Raw genomic sequence first — 23470 nt, forward strand, 5'->3', positions numbered from 1 at the left:
TGGCTAAGTCACTATCCATTACATTTGAGAAGTCCTGGCCATCTAGGGAAGTTCCCACTGACTGGAAAAGGGGAAACATAACCTCTGTTTTTAAAAAGGGAAAAAAGGAAGACCCAGGGAACTACAGGCCAGTCAGTCTCACCTCTGTGCCTGCCAAGATCATGGAGCAGATGGTCCAGGAAACTACACTTAGGCACATGGAAAATAAGGAGGTGACTGGTGACAGCCAACATGGCTTCACTATGGGCAAGTCTTGCCTGAAAAGTTTGGTGGCCTTCTACAACAGGGTTACAGCATTGGTGGACACAGGAAGAGCAACATATGTCATCTACCTGGACTTGTGCAAAGCTTTTTACACTGTCCCACACTACATCCTTGTCTCTAAATTGGAGAGACATGGATTTGATGGATGGACCACTCAGTGGATAAGAATTGGCTGGATGGTCACACTCAAAGAGTTGTGGTCAATGGCTTGATGTCCGAGTACAGAGCAGTGATGAGTGGCATTGCTCAGGGGTTGGTATTGGGACCAACACTGTTTAACATCTTTGTCGGCAACATGGACAGCGGGATTGAGCGCACCCTCAGCAAGTTTGCCAACGACACAGCTGTGTGGTGTGGTCGACACACTGGAGGGAAGAGATGCCATCCAGAGGGACCTTGACAGGCTTGAGGGGCAGGCCCGTGCAAACCTCACAAAGTTCAACAAGGCCAAGTGCAAGGTCCTGCACATCGGTTGGGGCAATCCCAAGCACAAATACAGGCTACGAAATAAGCAGATTGAGAGCAGCCCTACAGAAAAGGACTTGTGGGTGTTGGTTAACAAGAAGCTGAACAAGACCCAGAAACGTGCGCTTGCAGCCCAGAAAGCCAACTGTATCCTAGGCTGCGTCAAAAGAATTGTGGCCAGCAGGTTGAGGGAGGCAATTCCGCCCCTCTACTCTGCTCTCCTGAGACCCCACCTGGAGTACTGTGTTCAGCTCTGGGGGTCCCAACATAAGAAGTACATGGACCTGTTGGAGTGAGTCTAGAACAGGGCCACAAAGATGATCAGAGGGCTGGAGCACCTCTCCTATGAGGACAGGCTGAGACAGTTGGGGTTGTTCAGCCTGGAGAAGAAAAGGCTCTGGAGAGAACTTATAGCAGCCTTCCAGTACCTGAAGGAGGCCTACAAGAAGGACAGAGAGGGACTTTTTACAAGGGCACGTAGTGATAGGACAATGGGCAATGGCTTTAAACTGAAAGAGGGTAGATTTAGATTAGATGCAAGGAAGAAGTTCTTTACTGTGAGGGTGGTGAGGCACTGGAACAGGTTGCCTAGAGAGGCTGTGGATGCTCCATCCCTGGAAGTGTTCAAGGCCAGGTTGGATGGGGCTTTGAGCAATCTGGTGTAGTAGAAGATGTCCCTGCCCATGGCAGCGGGGTTAGAACTAGATGATCTTTAAGGTCCCTTCCAACCCAAACCATTCCATGATTCTATGATTTTTAGGTTGTATTTCCATTACATAAAAATCTGAAAGATCATATAAAAAAAAAACTAAGTTCACAAGAACTGTGTGACACTTGTCAATAAAATATGTTTACGGTTTAACTTCAATCAAGTAACTTAACAAATGGTCTAACTAAATAAGGCCTCAATTCCTAAAAGCTATCCTTCTGAGAATTAAACTTGATTCTGATAGTATCTCTAGAGTAAAACCACTTATTTTGTAACTGGATAAAGTAACAGTAATAGAATAAGAAACATTTTCTGAAGATACTCCTAAGTAATCCTGCAATGAATCCTCCATTTTATGAAATTTTATTCAATTGTTATTGCAACAGAGCATCAGATTATGATTATAGTTATGTTTAATAAGCTCTTTATGTAAATTGATTCAAGAAAATAAGCATGCTTATGCAGATGATCTTGTAATTTTCTGCAATTCACAGGATTTGGAGTAAAAGTTAAGCAATTCAAATTCAGTGCCTTTTGAGTAATGCATTTGCAAGACAAAGCCCCAGAAATTGACAGTTAACGTCTTCTGTTTTCTCCCTCTATACAGAACTAGGAATAAGCCACAGCTCTAATCATCTCTGATATTTCAATTACTTAGCATTTACCCCATGCAGTATATGGCACCCAGTTACTTTTCCAAGAAAATAACTTTATTTTTCATCCCAGCAACATAAGCCTATGACAAAAGGATTAAAATCCATACAGATATGAAAACTAGGAAACAGGCTTGAAGTCAGCTAGTCTTTACATGGATCAAACTGACATGCTGTGCTATATTTAAACAATGCAATCTTTTTCCTCAACAAAAATCCAACATGCCTGCAGAACTGTTGATTCAATTTGGCATTATCAGAGCATGAACTTCTTAAAAGAAACAAACCCCATGTATTGTAGAAAATCCAGATGCTTGCAAACTCTGCTAAAATCATGTTTGCTGAAAAGGTGAGTAAAGGACATTTGTTCATGGGTGGAAATGCAATAAACTGTAGAATTTCAGGAAAGGAAGTTATGTTTCTGCAATACTTAAACACGGTACTGACCAGACCTGTCATCCAATACAATCGCAAATGCAATTGTACCAGAACCTGGGGAAACCTGAACAAAGTCTTCTTGCTTGCCCTGGTGAAAAAAGACTAAAGAATAAGAAGGAAATTCTGCATTTGTAAAATGGAAAGAGAGATGCATTACTGAGGTTGTTAGATGAAAACTATTATATAGTTACTGTGTCTTTTTAGCTGTCATATCATCTACAAATATGCATGCTAACTGCAGCTGACTTTGGGTTACCAATTAGAAATTTTGTTTTTTTAATAGAAAGCAACATAACACACATCCTAAACTGCAAAAGTTACTAGAAAGCAATGCTGCAGTGTCTCATGCTTTTCCAACAATGCCAAACTGAGCAACACAAGCATCTGAAAACCAGGAAATTAAGAATCAAAGTTTTAACTGAGACAGCCTTCATCTGCTCTATAACAGATACACCAGGAACATGTCACATGAAACCAGGTAGAAGAGAACAGCAGCGTGAAAGAGTGTTTGAATTTACCTGAACTGTACCATAGACGACTTTATTCCACCTATTCTAAATTCCAATATTGCATATACTTCACCAGAAATAACCCCAAACTTTACCACTCCCTTACAACACTTGCTTTAATCCTCACTCATATCCAACTTCCACAATAAGAAAACCCTCAGGCAGCCAGCGAGGAGAGCTACAGAGAAGAATGTACTAAGGGATAAAAATGAAAGTATATAGGCACTCCTTTTTCTAATCATTCTGAAAACTGTGAGGGTCAAACCTTACTCAGTTTTTCCAGATACATCAGTACCAAACCTCTACCATCCAACACACTAACCTGTACATAACATGCTGGATGTAGCTGGGAAAAGCTTTGATAACTTCACTGGCTCTGAGAAGTATACCTTAATCCTTTCTTTTCTTGTCAGTGTCTGAATATCCCTGAACCTGATGGTTTGAAAAGGCACAACACCACATAAGGCAACTTAAACTCGGCATTAATGAAGTTCCATTAAATTAAATTTACTAAAAGGTGACTCCAAAGTAAAAATGCACATAATGTTCTTCCTGCAGTTCAGATCTGCAATCCTACAGTAACTTCTATACCTATGCAGAATCTCTCTGAAATCAAAGCAGCGTGAAGGATGTAAAAAGTCACCCCCTGAAAAGGGTACAGGATAAACATAAAAATATGATTTTTATCTACTTGCCTCCCCAGTAGCCTTAGGTACTGGTTTCCTATCAAAATTAAACAGCTTACCCTACATTTACTACTTCCTACAAGAAGTAAAGAAATTAGAGGAAAAAACCCAACAAAAACCCCACAGCTAAAAAGGTAGAACTATCTTTACTACAGAATGTCGTGGTTTAACCCCAGCCAGCAACTAAGCACCACGCAGCCGCTCACTCCCTCCCCCCCCATCCAGTGGGATGGGGGAGAAAATCGTGAAAAAGAAGTAAAACTCGTGGGTTGAGATAAGAACGGTCTAATAGAACAGAAAAGAAGAAACTAATAATGATAACACTAATAAAATGACAACAGCAGCAATAAAACGATTGGAATGTACAAATGATGTGCAGGGCAATTGCTCACCACCCGCTGACGGACACCCCGCTAGTCCCCGAGCGGTGATTCCCTGCCCCCACTTCCCAGTTCCTACACTAGATGGGACGTCCCATGGTATGGGATACACCGTTGGCCAGTTTGGGTCAGCTGCCCTGGCTGTGTCCTGTGCCAACTTCTTGTGCCCCTCCAGCCTTCTCATTGGCTGGGCATGAGAAGCTGAAAAATCCTTGACTATAGTCTAAACACTACTCAGCAACAACTGAAAACATCAGTGTTATCAACATTCTTCACATACTGAACTCAAAACATAGCACTGTACCAGCTACTAGGAAGACAGTTAACTCTATCCCAGCTGAAACCAGGACACAGAACTAAACAAAATGCTACTGCTGCATCATTATGACAGAAGGTTGAGGTGGTGTGTACATGCTGAGAAAAATTGTAGAGTTTAATACCACTGTGGCTATTAAATGAAAACGAGAACATGATAAAGTTTAAAAGACACATTAACCACAAAAATCTTAGGTGACAAGAAATAAAATCCACATGTAACGAGAGATCAGAAATAAACAAATACCAAAGCTTAGTAGTAAGAAGTCTGCTAATATACAATTCATTAATTTTCTTGATTTTTGCTGAACTGCTCTTCTTATAATATGCAAATAACAATTTTGGATATCCTGTTGTGAGAAGTCAGGCCAATAAATAAATCATTAAATTATATGTAAATTGTGATCACTATCACATCATGGATACATACCTCAAGCGGACGTGGCGGAGGAGGTGGCAGGCTTGCAACTTTGGCTGCTCTTTGTCTTTCCACTTCCAGAGCATGTTTACGTGCATTTGTTCGTCTTGGGGGAAAAAACAAAACCAAAAAAACCACACACACAAAAAAACCCCCAAATGACCACACACAAAAGAGAAGAGATAAGGAAAAAACTATTCAAGCAACAATGACAGTATTGTGCAAAATAAAAAGGCAAACCTAAAAATAAACAGATTCAGATGTGCCCGAATTGAATGCTTGGGAGATGGGGATGGGCAAGCACACTGAAAAGTCAACAGAACTTATGCTGGAAGACAGCACTGCAAAATTAATTTATTGAAGTAATGCAAAAATGTTAATACTGACAAGCTTCTAAGAACAAAGCAAAATCCCTGCTTTTCACTTAGGTTTTCAGAAGGCACTGCATCACTTCAACACATTTTAATTGCTCAAGTGTGGACAAAACTAAGTATTTAATCAATAGATCTCAGCTCTACTCAAGCACAACTATCCTCAAGAGGACACAGCTCGTTTTTCATGCCAGCTCAAGTTTGGTTCAATCTGCTCAAAAAACCCCACTGCTAAGAAGGAAGACCATAACAAATGCAATAGGTCCTTTTTTCAAGTGGGTAACTCTCCATCAGGAACTGGCCTGAGAACATTTCATTTCATATGTCACTGAATAGCTGTCAGCCAACAATCTACACTGAAAATAGCAATATACAGATGAAAGGCCCCCCACTCATTCAGAGTCTGTAAGGCCAGCTTCTATACTTGACATTTTTGTCTTGGTTTTAAAAGTACAGTTCTTATCAAAACCCACAAGCTTTGTCCACAAGCATTAATTCTCTAACCCATAAAATTTCAAGGTTAAAAAAGCTCCAAGCAAGAAGCATCAAGATTTTTGCCTTTCACCTTGTGACACTGTAAAATGCATTCTATGCTTAAGAAAACTAGGTAACTATTGCATACCGGGCTTGCTCATGAAGTAATTTCTCCTTTTGGTACTTCTGTTCTTTCAGGGCTTTCCTATGTCTCTTCTCTGCTCTTTGTTTCCTTTCCTCTGCTTGCTTTGCCAGAGCTTCTAAGTCAGGTTCCTTAACAATAAAATATTGCAAGCACTTAATACAGGTTTTTACTCACTTCTCGTACTATCAGTGTGATATTTCAAATTAAGTACTGCTGGTACGAATCACAAACTCAAAATTACTTTCTACTGTATTAGAGTAAAAATACTCTAAATAATAACTTTTCCTTCTCTGCCATCTTCTTTATTGTCTTCTTCTCTACCACCAACGGCAGCAAATTTGCCACATTCCTCAGCCAATGTAACCAAATATTTATGTGAAAAACTTAGCTTCTCTCTGCATCTCTTTGATAAAGAGGGTAATACAAATACACTTACACATTTTAGCAAACACTGACTAAACTGTACAGAGAAAGCATGTTACTACCTTTCAGTCACTAATTACAATGATTGTGTATCAACAGAAACACTTCTTTATGATTTTGTGTTCCTATGGCATTGGTACCACAGTTTTCCACAAACTCATCCATCCTAGCACTGGAAAGAACTTTACGAAGAAGTTGATTTAGAGACACTGAAATATGGAAAAGTATAATGCTATTTTACTTGGGTTAAAAAGCCTGACCAATTCAAGAAGTAGCTAGTCTGCAAAATTCATGCAAGAAGTCTGTGGCACCACTGAATTCTATAAACCTGGTTCAGAGTAAAATCTATGGAAAGTTTCTACTGAACAACCTCAATGATCTCTCAAAGAGAGCCTACACAAGTTACATGATTTTGAAGAAAGTGAAAATAGTTTACAGGTGCAGAATTAAGAACTGACACCAGTTTGCAGTCTAGGCAAAGGCCTCTGAAGCCATTATCAAGCCTCTCCGCGTCACTTGAGCACTGAAGGAAAAAAAATGTTAAGTATTTTCTTAACCGTAGAAAAGATACTGTTACATGGTAAAGAAAAAAAGTTACTATATTACTGGCATACTTGAGACAATGATTCACCATGTGAAATTTAGTCAAGTAAAAACATACATTATCCTATATGTTTACAATCTAACATAAACAAAACAATTTTAAGAGTTTGCCTAGCAAAAGCCTTAGCAGATGGGCCTGTAAGATCATTTAATCCTCGTCTTGTCTTGTGGAAAGATATCTGCTCTAAGAAGCTTCCATTCTTAAAAACTGTCGTTTTACATATTAGGACTGCAAGATCAAGAATATAAGAAACCAAACAGCAATCTTGGTATTTCTAGAACATCAAGAATTTCTCTGACAATAATATTAAGCTGTTTCACTTACATTCTCCTTGGCTTGTCGGTGACCTTCACCAATCGCTCTTAAGCTTGATAAATACAGTTTTTCTAAGGCTTTCATCTTTTGATCCTGTGCTTTCTGCCATTCAGCTCTCAGTGCCTCCTCTAACTGATGTAGTTGTTGTTCTCTCTTCTGCTTTACTTTCTGTCTTATCTGCAAGGCGATATACTTCTGTTGCTCTCTAACCTGTAGAAATAGCATTTATGTTTTGTCAGCAACTTCAAAAAACACAGTATTTTTTGCAGCAAGTCTTTCCACAACATACTCTACCCTCCTTTCAGCTTTCCATCTCATCTACTATTCTATTAACATCTGTCCAGAAAATACTTCAAAGTTGCCATTACCTTTTACCAAAATTAATACATTAAATAATAAATTTAACTGAAACATTTAGCTAAGATTAAAGTCCAAGATTAACATACAACTGATAAACAAAATGCAAAAAACTGCTTGGAATATCCTTCCCTCCAAAAACATAACACAATAACTTATTAAAGACTCCTATTACAATGCAACACGGTTTAAAGAAAATCAGCAACTATACTGATTAATTAAAGTCTGCTTACTAAGTTTCTGTTTTTCACTTTGTCAGTAAAATTCTCTTCACTAAAGAGGAAAACATATCAAGAAAAAAGCCCCAAAGGGGTGAAAGATTAGTACATGGTAAATGTCTTGAATTTTTTCTAAAGACGGTTGAGACATGAACAGCTTGTGTAGGACAAAGCAGAGGAAGGCTAAGAAGAGAGAAATGGAGAAATAGTCCTGTGGTCTAACAGCAGGACAGCAGAACAGAAATGGAAGAAAGATGAGATGATCAACAGACATTTTCTGAAAAAGGTACTCTGCTCAGACATTCTGAAAGGAGCAGTACTTAAAGCATTTAGGAACTATGACATTTTGTAGCAATTCTGTTTGTCCACTGGAAAGCTGTGAAGCTTTGTATTAGCAGTAGATGTCTTATTTCTTCTGCATGATCACTGTGAAAACACCTGAAACACTGTAATAGGTACGAATCCTTACACTAGTGACACACCAGAGAAGAGACAACTGCATGTTCACAGCCAAATAAAAATGATAGATACTGGGAAGCTGGCAGGGAAGAAGAGATTCTGGAACAGATGTCAAATTGAATCTAACAAACAGAGAAGGTATCACAAGCAAAATATGCACTTAGTAGTAAGTAAACATGAGAAAAGGAAAATAATTCACAAACTAAATAGAAACCTAATACACAATATTATGACCCTGGAATTTAGTTTACATTAAATAAATTTTTCAGTTAATTTTCCTAAGTTATTTGTTACATCATTAAATGAAATACACAACATGCAGAAATACAGGCATACTTGCTGTAGCCTCAGTTTTCTTCTTCTTTCATATTCTTCTTTCAGAAGCATGGTTTCTTCATTAGGACTAAGCCTCAATTTCCCTACTTTTGCAACTTTCCTCTTCATCTTTGGAAACGCGGAATAATCAACTTCTATGAGAACAACATGAAAACCAGAAATTGTGCATAAAAGACATAGGTAAACCAGCTATAAAAACCAGATAATACCATAATCTTACAAATCTTGCATGGTATCTAGGAGCACGATCTACAACTCTTCACGTCTGTTCCAATTGTACTCAACAACATTGGCACTGTCTTTGTCACAGTCACAAAATGTATGGCTTTTGAACTATTATACTATGTAGCAAACTCTGCAACAGTATTGCATTCACATTCTACACTGTGGACCAGACCTGCACATCTGCAAAGTGAGTAGCAAACACCATTCCACTCCTGGGAAGACAAAAAAAACTACTGAACACCACACCACACAGTAAAGCAGACTGGTCAGTTAGGCGATTTGTACTGAAATAGTATCGTAACAGCTATAAGATAGAAGATATTGAGTTTGTTAACATTTTTGACTACAGTCCAAGGTTTTCTGCCTGGAAGACTGCGAAACTCCAACAACAGTCTGCATGCCAAGCATTTTACTAGAATGCTAAAGTTGCTTGCTGACAATTTTTTATCCAAGTTTTCTTAAGCAGCCATTTCAAGTGATGTTTCCTTTTAGATCTTACAGTGGAACCAGGATCTGCTGGTTCTACAGATCACTTCCTGTTTTCCTCACAATTATAATTTTCACCTGCACAGCAAAAAAAGACTTTTTCAGCCTGATATGCAGCCCAGTCCAAAACTGCCCCCCCGCCTCCCAAATCTTTACTTGATCTTTAAGTATTTATATCCTTGAAAATACTCAAAACAAACCAACAAAGACTTTCAAAAGCCACTGTTTAGTTCTAAAAATCCAAACCTTATTACTAGTGAACAATCCACGTAGCAGTAACTTAAAGAACATGTCACACCTGGAAAAATTTCTTTTCAGTATCATAAATAAAAAAAAAACCTCTAAAGAAATCAGGTGAGGTGTAAAAACAAAATAACGATCCATGAGATACTTTTGGTACAGGGTTATTAAGCCAATGAATCCCAAGTTCATTACAGGATAAGCAGGGACAGAGTATCACGGTTCCTGCTAGCCTTCCCTTAGTTAGATGATGAGGTACAAAACATAAGTTTATCAATACACATAATTAGGGAGCAAATGACTACATTCCCCGCCTCCGAAGAAAGGAAAATTTTAGAGGATGAACAATACAAAGCCTAGATCTAACACTTAAAGAATTTAAGAGCCAAAGCAGATAACGCAAACGCCACAGTAAAGCGGTCAACATTTGCACAGATTCAGTCGCAGCACAAAGCAGCCAGTAAACACACGACAGTTAAAACGAAGCCAGCCTCCCCCGGGACCGCTGCGCCACAGAGGTTCCCGTAAGCCACGTTAACGCCTCTTACGACCCTGCCCGGCACAGCCACCAACAAGCGCTTCTGCGGAGCCGGGAAGAGAACCACCGGAGTCAAAAGGCAGGGACGAGCGCGGCGCGGCGCGCCGGCCGGGGGCTCAGCCCCGAGGCGGGCGGCCCGGGGCGCGCCTTGCCCGGGGGCAGAGAGGAGGACGGAGCAGGCAGGAGCGCAGGCCGGCCCCCAGGGAGAGCCCCTCCGCCAGCGGGCTCTGCCCAGGAGGCCCCGGGCCCGCTCGGGCCTCTCCCCGTCAGTCAGCGGGAGCCGCCACTGGGGCGGCGGCCGCTACAGCTCGACCAGCCCGAGCTGAGGAGGGAGAACGCGGAGGGAAGAGAAAGGAAAGGACGCCCGGGAAGGGAAGGGAGCGACCCCACGGCGGGGCTGCCCCGCACCTACCCGCCGCTTCTCCCGCCGCCCGCTTGGCCCTCCGGGCCGCCGTCGCCAGCAACGGCTACCGCCTCCCGCTGCGTCACCGCCAACGCTCACCCCGAGCGGCCAATGGCTGCGGGCGCAGCGGGAAACGGAGGGCCGCGGCGGGACTCGCCCTCTGCGCATGCGGAGCGCTCCCTTCGCCGCTCGTCGCCACACCTCCCACCTCTCCGGGCGCACGGCAGCGCGCATGCGCCACCGCGCCACCCTTCCCCCGCTTCCCGCTACGACTGAGCTCCGCCCCTGCCTCCTGGTGACCAATGGGAACTGAGGAAAGCTGTGACTGGCCGGTGAGGCCGAACGCGGCGACTATAAAAGGGGCGGTGGGGGCAGGGGAGGCGCTTCACTCCGTCTCCTCCCTTCTCCCTCAGGCCCTCTCCTCTCTTAGTCAGTCCTGTCCCAAGGCCTGATTTAAATGGGGTTAGGGTTTTGCCCGCTTACTCAGGCGATCTCAGCCCCCTTCAGGGCTTATGACCGCGATTTTCTCACAGCGCTATACCAGCAGGCCTCTGCCAGGGTTTCCAAGTGCCAGAGCTCGTGTGGGAGGGGTATGGGCTAAACTAGAAATGGTGGGGGAGCGGAAGAAAACTCAGCACTGCTAGTTTTACCTCTGTGTAACCTTCTCGCTCAACACTCTTTCTGGATGCGCTGTATGAGTAGAAGGAGTAAATTCAGGCACTGGCGGTGCCCCTGGACTTGTGGTGCTGCTCTGCCTGTCTCCTGGGCTTGCGTGCGGCTGGGCAAGTTGCTTCTGCAGGGAGAGGTCTGTGCTGCTACCTCGACCTCATAACTAGTGCTGATCTTTCTTTTATAAACCTCTTTTTTAACTAATGTCTGCTCCTTGTAAGCCTGATGCAATACTTGTTTGCTTCTTTGCTTTCATCCTCATGTGTTAGTTTAATTTCTAAAAGGGAACATTTATCATATGTGCGAGAGCTGCAGCAGTTGGGATTTGAAAGCAGAGTCATCTGATACCCTTGATTTATGAGGAACATAAAACTGAGCAAAAGCTTGTTACTCATTTTGAGAGAAACAATTCTGCTGCACGTAGGGATGAAGTGACAGAGGCTGTGTTAGATTGTTTCTCTGTGTTGAGTATGTTCCCAGGGTCTGAGCTGCTGCTGCAAAAATGGAAGAACTGCTTGTGACTTATAACCGATGGGACACAAAGGAGATAATTGGTTGTCTTGCGCTGAAATGTGAGTGCAAAACATAGCTACTTTCAATGGCAGTTTCTTCTAGAAAAAGGAAAAAACAATTTTGTACTAGGAGCTAACTGTCATAGTAACCCACCGTATTGTGTCCTACAGGACTGAAACCAGGAGGGCTGAGATTACTTGGTAAAACTTAGCGGTTTGGTGCATGCAGATGCATAGCCACACAGGAAATACACTAAAAAAAGTACAGGATTGCAAAACAAAAACCATGAGCACAGGAAGAAGAGGTAACAGCAGTTGAACGTGGTTTCTTCCCTGCCTTCTGCATTTTACTGCTAAACTGCCTTCTTGTCCACAGATTTCTGTGCTATGGGATCAGTTAGGGAGATAATTTGCTTTCCGTCAAGTGCTTGCAACTTGCTGCAAACTGCTGACTGTAATAGCTGGTACCAAGTTAATACCTGATTGTACATTAAAGACACCCAGATGTTTCACAGTATGCATATTGAATAAATTAAATGTGAGCAGTGTGCTTCCAAATGCGTTTCCTAGTCTCCTTATTGGATTTTTTTGTCCTTCAGCATTTTCATTATGGCAGCGCTCTCCACAACAACATCTCTTCTAAATAGCTTTATCCTGCAGGTCAACAGGTAAAAAAAAAAATTGAAGACAGTCCATTAAGAAAGTAATTGAGACTATAGATTTTAGAATCCTCTACTTATAAAATGTGAAAGAGGTCAAATATCTGCTCCTCAATTATACTATTGGAAAAAAAGGGATATTATGAAACCCACATGTGCTGGGTAAGAATTTTGTTTCAAGGGTGTCTTCTAGTCAATATATTGCAGAATTATTTCTGCTACCACTTAATTTACATACATATACTGAAAAACAGGGATTTAGCAAACAGTCATTTTAATACTGTAATATATTCTACTTTTTACTACACCTGTTTGAATTACAGTATTACAGGCATGCATTAATTCTTTCCCATTGTGAAGTACATGGTGTTCCTTATATAAAAGGTGAATAGTGATGCAGCAGTATCAGTGCATCTAGCCAGGCATATATAAAGCTGGAGACAAAGGCTCCCCTGTGCTTCAATTACTGGTCACATTTCTCCTGAGGGAAAAGAATAATACTTGGAGGACTTATCTACAAATTCCCAAGATAGCTGGGGGAAAATCTGAATTTCTTTTCAGGAACAGAATGCTTTCTGTACATAAAAAATGTCTTACAGTGTGAATCTACATGAAAACAGATTTAAAAGAAATAATTTTTGTTTCATGTGTTTGAAGTTGAAGAGGGGTTGTATGACTGAAGTCCGCTGCTGAGGTGGCCTGCAGTGCACGGTCAGGAGCTCAAATCACAGTATAGGCCTTCTACTGTCCCAGAAAATGGCTTTTGAGAGTGGGACTGTCCATACTTCCCTATCAATCACAGAGGTTGTTTATGCCATCAGCAGATGAACCACTGCAAGAGATGTTGGCACAGGCACCTTGCCTTGCTGTGCTCTGTGGGACGATTTAGTCTGGATATAAGATTACGAGACTGGAGTTGCCTTTGTGTGCCCTGAGAGAACAGATTCCCTGTCTCATAGGCAGCTCGAGTAGACCAGTGTATGCAACCTATACCTCTTACTGCCACACAGGAGCACTTGCTCCTTTCTTCATTAAAAATTCTTAACCGGCCACTCATGTCTTTCACAAGGGAAGGATGACTTGGCAGGCTTTTCTGCATCTTCAGCAGGGAAACACTGGTTTTATAGGTTTTCTGAGATCCAGTAATGGAACAGTACAATCACCTGACAGCTCACCCTTGTGCAGGACTTGGCACCCTGCAAGAATTAAGTATTCTACTTGAAAACTGCTGAAGGAAGAGCTGTAAAGAAAGTGTCATATTCAGACACTAAACTCCCCGCCCCACATCCTCTAGCACCTCATTAGACAGTAATGCAGTTTTCTGTTTCTTGTCTCCTTGCTGATTACTGAAGTATCGGAATGAAATGAGAACTTCTCTCAGTTTGAATTGGCCTTTCTCTGCATTCAGTATTCTTCAATGTCACGTACCACGTTATAATATGGTCTTAAATGTTTCCCTGTGGTTCATTTTGTTTTGATCTGTGATTACTTCTCCCATGCTGTTTTATCTCTTTTAGCACCTGACACCAGACATCTAATTATCATGACCGCCAGGAACTAACAGGATGTGGTTTTATAAAGGTTTGTAATCCTCCAGTTCATACAGTCCAAAACTGCAAAGTGCCTTATTAAATAGTTTGCATTAAGTGCATTTTTTACCTGTAAGCTTTGCAAACATAGATGGAGTTTTCTGACGAGGAAAAAGGGCTAATCTTTATTTTGAGACTGACTAATCTACTATGGTCAGCGCGTGCAAGCAGAGCCTATAATAGTCTCTGCCTGAGACTGATTTGGAGATAAATTTTCTTGACAGACGTGGAAGGGTAGCTTTCGTTATTATACTCCATGTCATGTAACAGAAGGCTGCAAAGCTATGCTGTCCAGTACCAAAGCAACTGTATCCGGAGCTGTGCCTGTATAAATTCGCAACGTGCAGATTCTATTCATTAAAAAGATGCTACAGAAAAAGACAAAAAGGCAAAATATGAGGCATAAAAAGCTAAGTAGCTGGTAAAAGAATAATTACATGTAATTAAATTAAATACAATGTACATCCTAAAATTATTGTCATGGAAAGACAAAGAAATGGGTGTAAATTCAGATCTGGTTTTAGATATAAATGGTGTTGTCTTACAGAAAAAAAAAAAAGCATGCTTTCTTATGACATTGTTCCAGAAGCTCTTATTAGGGAACCAACAGCAACCTTAAGCAATCCCCATTCTCTGTCACGAATGCCCCTGGGACTTCACCCAGCATCCTTAGCCCAGCTTAATGGTTTGGGTCTCTGGAAAACAACCAGCCTTGGGATGGTAAAAGCAGCACCAAGTGCTTAAGAACTTAGTATTCATGCATGAACCATGGTGCTGCGTAAGGTCATTTTAAAATGGGCTCTCAAGCTCTCAAACAAATGAACTCTCCCAAAGCTTGAAGCCAACAGAACTGAGCTGGATTCAGGTTTTTACAGACAAAAAGGAACCTTGTGTAGCTACGCTGCTGCATGGCCTCAGAACTGGTCTGCCTAATTACTCAGTGATGCCAGCGTATGCAGAATTCTACAACACAAACTTGGTGTGTGCACGGTCATTTACTAAAAGTCTTGTAATCTGTGTTCAGCCTTCTAAAATGTATTGGAACCATACATAGAATTTTCTCCAATTGTTATCATATGCACAATAACTGTGCATAAATAGGCCAATTATGCTTAGTTCAGTGAGCTAACAGCTGGTCTTTGCCAGCTTTTCTCAGCTACTGTGCCATATCTTGTTTGGCTAACCTTCCTTTGTTTCTTCTTGTAATATCTACTTCTATTCAATTTCAGAAACTCTACTGAACATTACTTGCTTTATTGCAGGTAGTTTCAAGCAGAAAATAGAATAATGTTGGATTTTCTGGTATTTCCTTTAAATAACGGATTCTACTTCAGCAAGATGTCTTAAATGTCTTAAAATTTTACCTTGTAGAAAAAGACCTCTTTATGTGATTAAAAATGCATTTTTATTTAGTCCTACATTAGCAGTAAGCATCATATTTTTAGCATGTAGTACAGATGAAACTGGGAGAAAACTGATTTTTTCTGATTTTAAAATGATTACTTTTTCTCCAACCTGAATTGGCTTGTTTTGTATTGTTTGCCTCCTCCTTCTGATTGCTTATGTTTATTACATTGTATACAGGAGCTGTTGGAGTTTCCACAAGCTTCAGTCTCCCTCAGATGTGCGTCCAAGTGCTGTGCTGTAAGCAATAAAATTAATGAAAGAACATCTTGAAGAACAGCTTAAGGCTTTAAGTCTACAAATCGCCAAAGAAGAGGTTAAAGGTTCTGGATGAAATCATAAAGAACAAGTAAATGGTCAGGTTCTGCCAACTTAATGACTGATTCAATCAGAATCCCTTTTGATGTCTTAATAGTCATTTATACATAAAGCAAGTAAAAATGTGTGCTAGGTACTCCCTTTCCTTACTGCTGGCTTCTGCCATCTCTGACAACTTCTACAGCGGGTGACATACAGGATTAGACATAGAATGCAGGTCTCTTCTCAGGAAAGTACATGTCATTATCCTTGGATATCTGTTATAATATCTTAATATTGTTTATGAAATACCAGCAAAATGTTCACAGTGTAAAAGAGTGGATCCTGGTTTGATCAAGACCTTCACAGTCTAAATCAAACAGACTGTATGATCAGACAGACCTGTGATATACCACATTACACTTCTACCATGAATTAGCTGTGATGTTTTCTTTAGTAGAAAGAAACTGATTATATAGATGGAGTCATTAAAAGGCTTTATGAAGGAAGTATGTTTCAAAGAGAACCTTACAAAGGGAAAGGATGGTGAAGAAAAATTTACAAGGAGTGAGAATGAATTTGCACTAAGAGGAGGAACTTGGAAAAAGCTGCAGCGTGACAAACTTGGGTTTAGAAGAAAGCAGTGAACATAGAGCAGTGATATACTGGTTCTTATTGCTCCCATTCTACTCTTTTTAACAGAAACCAATTTCTCTACAGACATGGAGACGTTTTCTGTCATAATTTTGCTAAGTATTATAGAAACCAAGGAGGGATGAATGAACAAAGGGTCTTTAGTGATTGGAAAGAGGTAAATTTAGAGTCAAGTCTGAGAGAAGAAAATGTGGAAGGGAAGCTGATTAATGACTTAGATCCTAGTTTGGAAAACTAGAGTCTGAGCTTCAGTTTTCTGCGAGACTATAGATTTTTGTGTTTGTGATCTTGGCTTAGTCTCTTTGGGATTGATCTGATAAATGGAACTAAGTCCCAGAATCCTGATCCTGAAAAGCCATGCTAAACTACTAAAGTCTAGAAGAAATTAGCATTTTTTAATCCTAAAGATCCCTGATCTTCTAGATTTGCTGACCTTTACATGCCCCAGCTGTTCTAATGTTGACAGGACTGAATGGCTCAGAATCTAAATCTGAACAAGACTCAGGAATTACATTTTTTTATATATAGGTCAACATCTAGTGTACTCAAAGTATGTGCAACACAACAGCTGCACAGGTTTCTGCACAAAACACACTGCTATTTTCTTTTGTGATTGGAGAGAAGAGGCAATTGGAGACCAGGCCTCCTGTTTTCCATGTTGTTGTCTGAACAGCCTGATTAGAGTCATCTGCTCACTCTCTCTATGGCCAAATTAATAGTGAATTATGTTTTGCACAGTGGCATGGCTTCAAAGGAAGAGGCAGACAATCCCATCATCCTAGAAAGAGGTGGTTAGAACACGTCTGTGGGAGTTGACTCTGACTTGTACAAAAAAACATTGCATCTTTCCCACTTCCTCCACAAGTGCTGTGACCGCCAAACTGCTGTTAAGTCAATGCAGTTCCTACCGCCTGCTCCTGTTGGGGAAAATAAAAAAGAGCTTTGCCCAGCTTTTTTTTGAAAATGTGGGTTCCTATATTTAGTAGAGGTTTGAGGCTAAAGATACATTTTCTGAAAAGCGTATCTCTACAGGTCTGAGAGGTGGTATTCAAGATATATTCCTATTCTCAGTATTTCCTATAAGCTAGTGCTAGATAGCTACACCTTTGACTTTAAGTGGTTCCCTAATGGTGTGCTCACATCCTTAGATCATATATTGAGGTTTCACTAATGCCCAGGTGATATACTCACCAGTATGAGCCTGTATCAGCCCTAAAATTGGAGGCGTCTATTGAATCTGGCCCTTTGTTTCAGATATTGAAGTAATAGTGAAGTCAGTAAAGGGGACAGCAGTGCTAGTCGAGAAAGACATGGACAGCAGTATCATTTGCCCCAGCAACGTCCTTGGTAAAGCAAAGCCAGTTTTTTTCCCACTGGCCCAATAAAATTGCCTCAATCTGCTTCCTTGGGTGATCAATGCTCATCTGGAATTTTATCACTGTCCTTTTTAGAGGATAATTTAATTGTTTTACATTTATAGAGGCAAAGTAATAACCTTAGATTTACATAGAGCTAATTTCTTTCTTTGTGAGTGGGTTCTGCAGGATGTGAGCAATTAAGCTTCTGTGGGAGGATACAGGAAACATGATTAATGGATCAAAGAGACACCATCTAAGGGAAATGGGTATAATACCAAGGGAGATAATGCTCCAAATCATAATAGTTATGCAAATATGCCAAATGTTGGAGAATTCAATTAATATTTGACAAATGGATTTTCTGTGATGCAGAGTAAACACATACTGGGGAAAAAATAAAGCTCTATTGCACATTATCTGTTAGCTTCCTCTCACGCAGGCTGGGTTGGCTGGTCAGGCATCTCATTTCACTGCAGGTGGCGAAGAACAGCTAGGCACGAATCAGTGCCAGACAGTGATATTGTTTGGATGAAAAAGATTGACCAAGGTTAAATCCTATGCACGCAAGGCCAATCAGCACTTGTCAGTGTGCTTAGGTCTATTGCTCAGTCCTCTGCTAAAAGTTAAATTTTAGTCCATGTAAATGAAAAGTGGTTTAAGAATGAAGGAGACAGAATTAGGCAACGTTTATGTTCTTGATTTTGTTTTTCACTTCTCTTTTCTTATCTGTAAAAGCAACATTAGTAGAAAAAACAATAATCAAGTAAGAACAGAATGCCTGAGCTAGTGGAAGACACTGGGCTGGGACTCAAAAAGACTGAGCCTCAATTACCCAAATATAAAATGAGGTTAATTCTGATGATATATAAAGGCAATGACTCATTCAGCCCAGGTTAGGTTTGTCCTTCAGCCATTACATTCATCTAGAAAGAATGAGCCATGCTCGGTTAGGCCACTACAGTGAGGGGAAGGCTCTGTGCTGTGTATGCTGAGCGGGCAGAAGCTCCAAAGTCCAGGAAAAGAGAAGCACTCAGACATGTGTTATCCTCAGGATTTCATACTGGCCAGCCACCAAGCCTTTGTGTGGCATTCTGGGCTATCCTGGGTAGTGTCTAATCCTTTCTTTGAGAATATGGACCTTACACGTGTAATTTCAGTTCTTTGATTCACCCTGCTGAGACCAGACTTTGTGATGCCTGTAAGAAGGGCATAAACAGGCACTCTAGATCTCATCCTCGCATCATTTAAGTGTGCATTTTCCCTTTGCTTTTGACTGTAGGGGAGGATGAGAGCCCTATTTTCTACTTGCAAGGCATGTATTTCATTCATTTTGATTCACTATGGTCAAGTTACAAGATCTTAAGAAAATCCTCATCTCTTCTATTAAGCCATCTATTTAAATCAGACATAATAGATTTTAATAAACATTGGTATTTTCCCAAGCTTATGATTTCTTTTAACAAGCAATTTTGCTGTGATCTTTGAGTTATTGCCTCTAATGGATGACTTCCCTGTTGTCAAGGCTGATTCCATCTCAAAATGTATTAATCTAACCCACATGTACACTTTAGTTAAATGTATCTTGGCAGACATCCACCACTGGTATCAGTTCTGAACACCACAGAGTATTTCTCTAATTGGACATAAAATTCATAGTTTTATCATATGATTCTTTGCTATACAGTGTGTCCAATTAGATTTAATGAGCTCATTTTCAGGACAAGTTAGCCAAACCAGTGTTATTGCTAATTTATAGAGGCTACAGAAAAAGTTACTTGATTAATTTCTTTCCTAAATTAAAACTTTCTAGGAAATATTATTGCTTCTTTTCCTTTTAGCATGTGAATATACAAAAACCTGATTTTGGAAATAAAATGTTTTCCCAGTGTGTAATTTCCAATGATTGTTGTAATATCTTTGTTTTTTTCTTGCAAATGTTTTGGCAACAAAGAAAAGTCTAGCATATTCTTACATTGTGTTAATAAAACCAAGCTAAGTAGCATGATGACGAAGGAACCAGTAGCAATGTAGCTATCATAGCATGAATTGAACAAGCCAGCTTAAAATCCTACGTGAATACTTGGCAGCTGGCGGCCAAGCTACCCTAGCTACACTGCCAGCTCAAGAGTTCAGTGTAAAAACAGGCTTGGTTAATACAGAAGTGGTTTGACAATGTTTTTCTCTGGAAAAATTATCTCACTGGACACAATCATGCAGGATAGGACAGAAGGAACATTTAACCAATACTGTCTGAATTCACTAGACCTTGTGAGCTACACAAACCTGAGCTGATCCATGCTGGAAAGCTCAATAACACAGAGGAAGGACTTATTTGGCCTCCTCATCACTGCAGCACTAGCAGAGGGGACAACAAAGCAGACTGGTAAGTTTTTAGTTGAAGATGCAATGCAAAATGTCAGTGTTAACACACAGTTGAGAAGAGTGGTATTTGGAAAAAAAAAAAAAGGAGATCCAAACACTTGAGACAGTCATTCACAAGGAAGGGTTCTCTGACAAGCTGATGCTATTTTATGTGATACTGTTGCCGAAAAACTCGGAATAAAGAACTTATCAACACCAATTTAGTGTAGATAAGCAGACACTTCTTTATTGACGGCCAGGTGCGCGGGTGAGTCCTCTCACGAACGACGCACACCTGAACACCAAAACAATACACCTTATATTAAAACTTATTCATGCATATTCATTAGATTTCCAAGAAAGGGTATACATATTCATTAGATTTCTGGGAAATCATTAGCATATGTAAATGTCCTTTACGCAGGCACAGTGAAGGTCTCTGGTGGTCTTCAGGAGTCCTCTGGTGGTCTTTCATAGTCTTCCTCACTCGTCTGCTTCTTGACCTCTCAGGTGTTTCCAAGCAGCAGACCGGTGTCCATAACAGTTTCCTCAGTTTCTAAAACAAACACTACAAGACTACCAATCTTTGTCAAAGCTTCTGTGGTTAAATGATTTTAAACAATACTTGAATTTTTATGGTTACACATTATACATTTTCTAAGTTCCTAAGTTCCTATGGCTACATTTCAAACTTAAAACTCCCATACCTATGCTTCATAATTTCTACTTTTTAATCAAACCAAACTCCTTTGTAATTAGATTTTAATTTCTTTTATCAGAATATTTGCAACAATACCCTTCTGTCTTCTACCTTTCATCTAATGTCAGTGGATAGATGATAGGAGCCGGCAGGCCAAGGTTCTCTTTCCAATTGCAAGGGATGGGAGCAGCTCTGTGGGATGGCTGCTGCTGGAAATGGCAGCCCCGCTCCCACCCTTCTCTTCCCTGCGATCGGCTGCATGGCTTTCTCCCACCTCGTTCACTGGCTGATTTGTTTAGGCAAGGCACTTGTCCCAGTGGGATGCCTTTCCACAGCTGCAAAATGGGAATAATACACCCAGTTTTGAAAAATGCAATGCAAACTGTGAGCATGAACCTCAGAACAGGAGTGGAAATTATTGTTATTGCAGCTTTACTTGCCTCTACTTGCTTTGTGACAGTGTCCCAGGCCATGATCACTTCATAAATTCCTAGTTCTGAGTTACTAAGAATTAAACAGTTACGTTCTTGTTTGCATTGGATAGACATATACTAAGGCTTTCATGCCTGGTATCCTTGCTGCTGCTTACAAAGATGTTTCTCATTTATGTACAGAAATAATGAGACAGAAGAATGTTAAAAGCATTGCCTGAAAGCTGCAGATCACTTCTGGCAATAATTATTTATCTGTCCACCATTTTGTTTGTGTATATTTTATTCTCTCTCAGTGTATATATAACAACAAATTACCTGGCAGAATCAAAGCTGCTTATTTTAAACTTACAGTGCTCACTTTGGACCTGTCCACAAACAAGCAGCACAGTGGAGGGCACATGCAGATTTTACACTTAGTAATCTTTTGGTGTTAATTTATTTACATGCATCTGGTTACTTTCCTAATAGAATAGACCAGTCTTCCTTCGCTAATGGAAGTAGTAAAGGGAAAATTGCTTGAGGTGCTATAATGAAAGCCAATATATTATGATGTGTCTTCAGTAGAGTGGGTTAAGCATGAGCACCTTGCGTGTTAACTGTTTCTTTCACCTGTACAGTACAAATTTAGCACTAACAATGACAATGTATTAGCATTTTACACAGTGAAGAGTCAACATTAACTAAATATCCTTGCCATATCCCCTGAGAGAGGAGAATGTCATTACCCTCTTTTACAGATGAGGAAACAACATCAGATTAGCATTGTAACTCCATTGACTTCTGTGGAGTTATTCCAGCTTTACACCAGTAGAAATAACACTAACATTAGTCCTCAAAAGAATAAGTCATTTGCTCATGGTTATCTAGTCACAAAGCTGCACACTCAGGATTAGAAACTGAAGACATCCAGGTTTCTTTTGCTGTTACAGTAAGACTTTCTACTGAAATAGCATGTATAAACCTTTAGCTAGGATAATTAAAAAAAAACAAACCACACCACCACAGAATCTCACATTGTTCTCCCACTTGTGTCTGGAAATAATTGCCATGTCTAGAAAGGTCTGCATGCTATGGAAATAAATGAACAAGAATAAATTATTTTTGATGAACTTCTACTTGCCCAGAAATGTGAATGTTTTTCTAGGTAAATTTAATAGCAGAAAAGAATAATGGGCTTCCAAAGATTGCCAATGAGCAAAGAATGTAAGTTAAAAGCCTTTTTATATGCAAATACTTCATTATGTTTAGGAGTTTTCTTTTTTTTTTCTCCTCATTTTTTTGAAAGCAAAAGCACAATGGGACATCAGTTATTTCAATTTACATATGAATACCCAGAATTCACTTTCCACTTACAGTTATTCCAGAGTCCTGGTGGCACCTGTCAGCATTTGAGGTCTGGAATAAAGTGGGAGTCTGCTGACTTCTCTAGACAGAGTGCTCTGCAGAAATTAGGGGTCTACACTATTTCTGAAAAAATAGGAAATCTTTTTTCAAGATATGTGTTCATTCCCAAGTAAGTGGTGGCAACAGCATTATTTCTGAAGCAGTATGACTTGCAGACACTTACAAATACAACTATCATGTCTCCTAGTTAAATTATTTCTAATGTATCCATTATAAAAATGCTTAGCTGTCAGTTATAATATGCTCACTGCAAGTCTGGGAACTAGAGCTAAAATTCAGCCTTACACAGAAGATCAGTACCAAGATTCATGTGTAAGCTGTGCTCAAAACAAGGTTGAAGTCCCACTCATTAATCTCCTTGCTCTGAGTGGCCCTTATGCACTGGCCAGTGTCCCTTTACAATGGCTGAGCGGTACCCTAAGAATTCAAATTCCTTCTTGAAATCAGGTGAGAAGGTAACTGTAGCTACATCTTGAGTATTCCAGATGAAATAAAATCAGATCTGCAGACTGAAAAACTGCTTTCTGGGTCAGTGTCCTGGTTTTAGCTGGGATAGAGTTACTTTTCTCCTTAGTAGCTGGTACAGCATGTTTTGGATTTATTGTGAGAATAATGTTGATAACACACTGATGTTTTAGTTGTTGCTAAGTAGCGCTTATCCAAAGTTAAGGATTTTTCAGTTTCCCATGCTGTGCCAGCAAGCACCTGTACAAGAAGCTGCGAGGGAGCATGGCCGGGACAGCTGAGCCGAACTAGCCAAAGGGATAGTCCATACCATAGGACATCGTGCTCAGTATATAAACTGGGAGGAGTTGGCTGGGAGGGGCAGATTGCTGCTTGAGCATCCGTAGCAATTGCATTGTGCACCACATCACTTGCCTTTTCTTGTTTGGGTTTTTTTTTGTTTTGTTTTGTGGTTGGTGGTTTGGGTTTTTTTTGGTTATATTCCTTTTTATTACTATTACTAATTATTATTATTATTACATTTTATTTTACTT

The 23470-nt window shown here is 40.2% G+C and overlaps 1 protein-coding gene across 1 annotated transcript in view; it reads right to left on the reverse strand.

Moving 5' to 3' along the window:
- The window catches only part of CEP295 (centrosomal protein 295kDa), a 47151-nt gene extending 36598 nt beyond the window's left edge, over positions 1-10553 (reverse strand). Inside the window, exons 1-5 of the mRNA XM_010578235.1 lie at positions 10441-10553; positions 8540-8673; positions 7179-7379; positions 5831-5955; positions 4850-4943 (exon numbers count right to left, since the gene is read on the reverse strand). Coding sequence (XP_010576537.1) covers positions 4850-4943; positions 5831-5955; positions 7179-7379; positions 8540-8647 — 528 coding nt within the window. The 5' untranslated portion in view covers positions 8648-8673; positions 10441-10553. The remainder of the gene's footprint in view (positions 1-4849; positions 4944-5830; positions 5956-7178; positions 7380-8539; positions 8674-10440) is intronic.
- Positions 10554-23470: the final 12917 nt, after the last annotated feature.

This window comes from Haliaeetus leucocephalus, unplaced genomic scaffold (assembly GCF_000737465.1).
Source record: "Haliaeetus leucocephalus isolate CR32 unplaced genomic scaffold, Haliaeetus_leucocephalus-4.0 Scaffold616, whole genome shotgun sequence".
NCBI lineage: Eukaryota > Metazoa > Chordata > Aves > Accipitriformes > Accipitridae > Haliaeetus > Haliaeetus leucocephalus.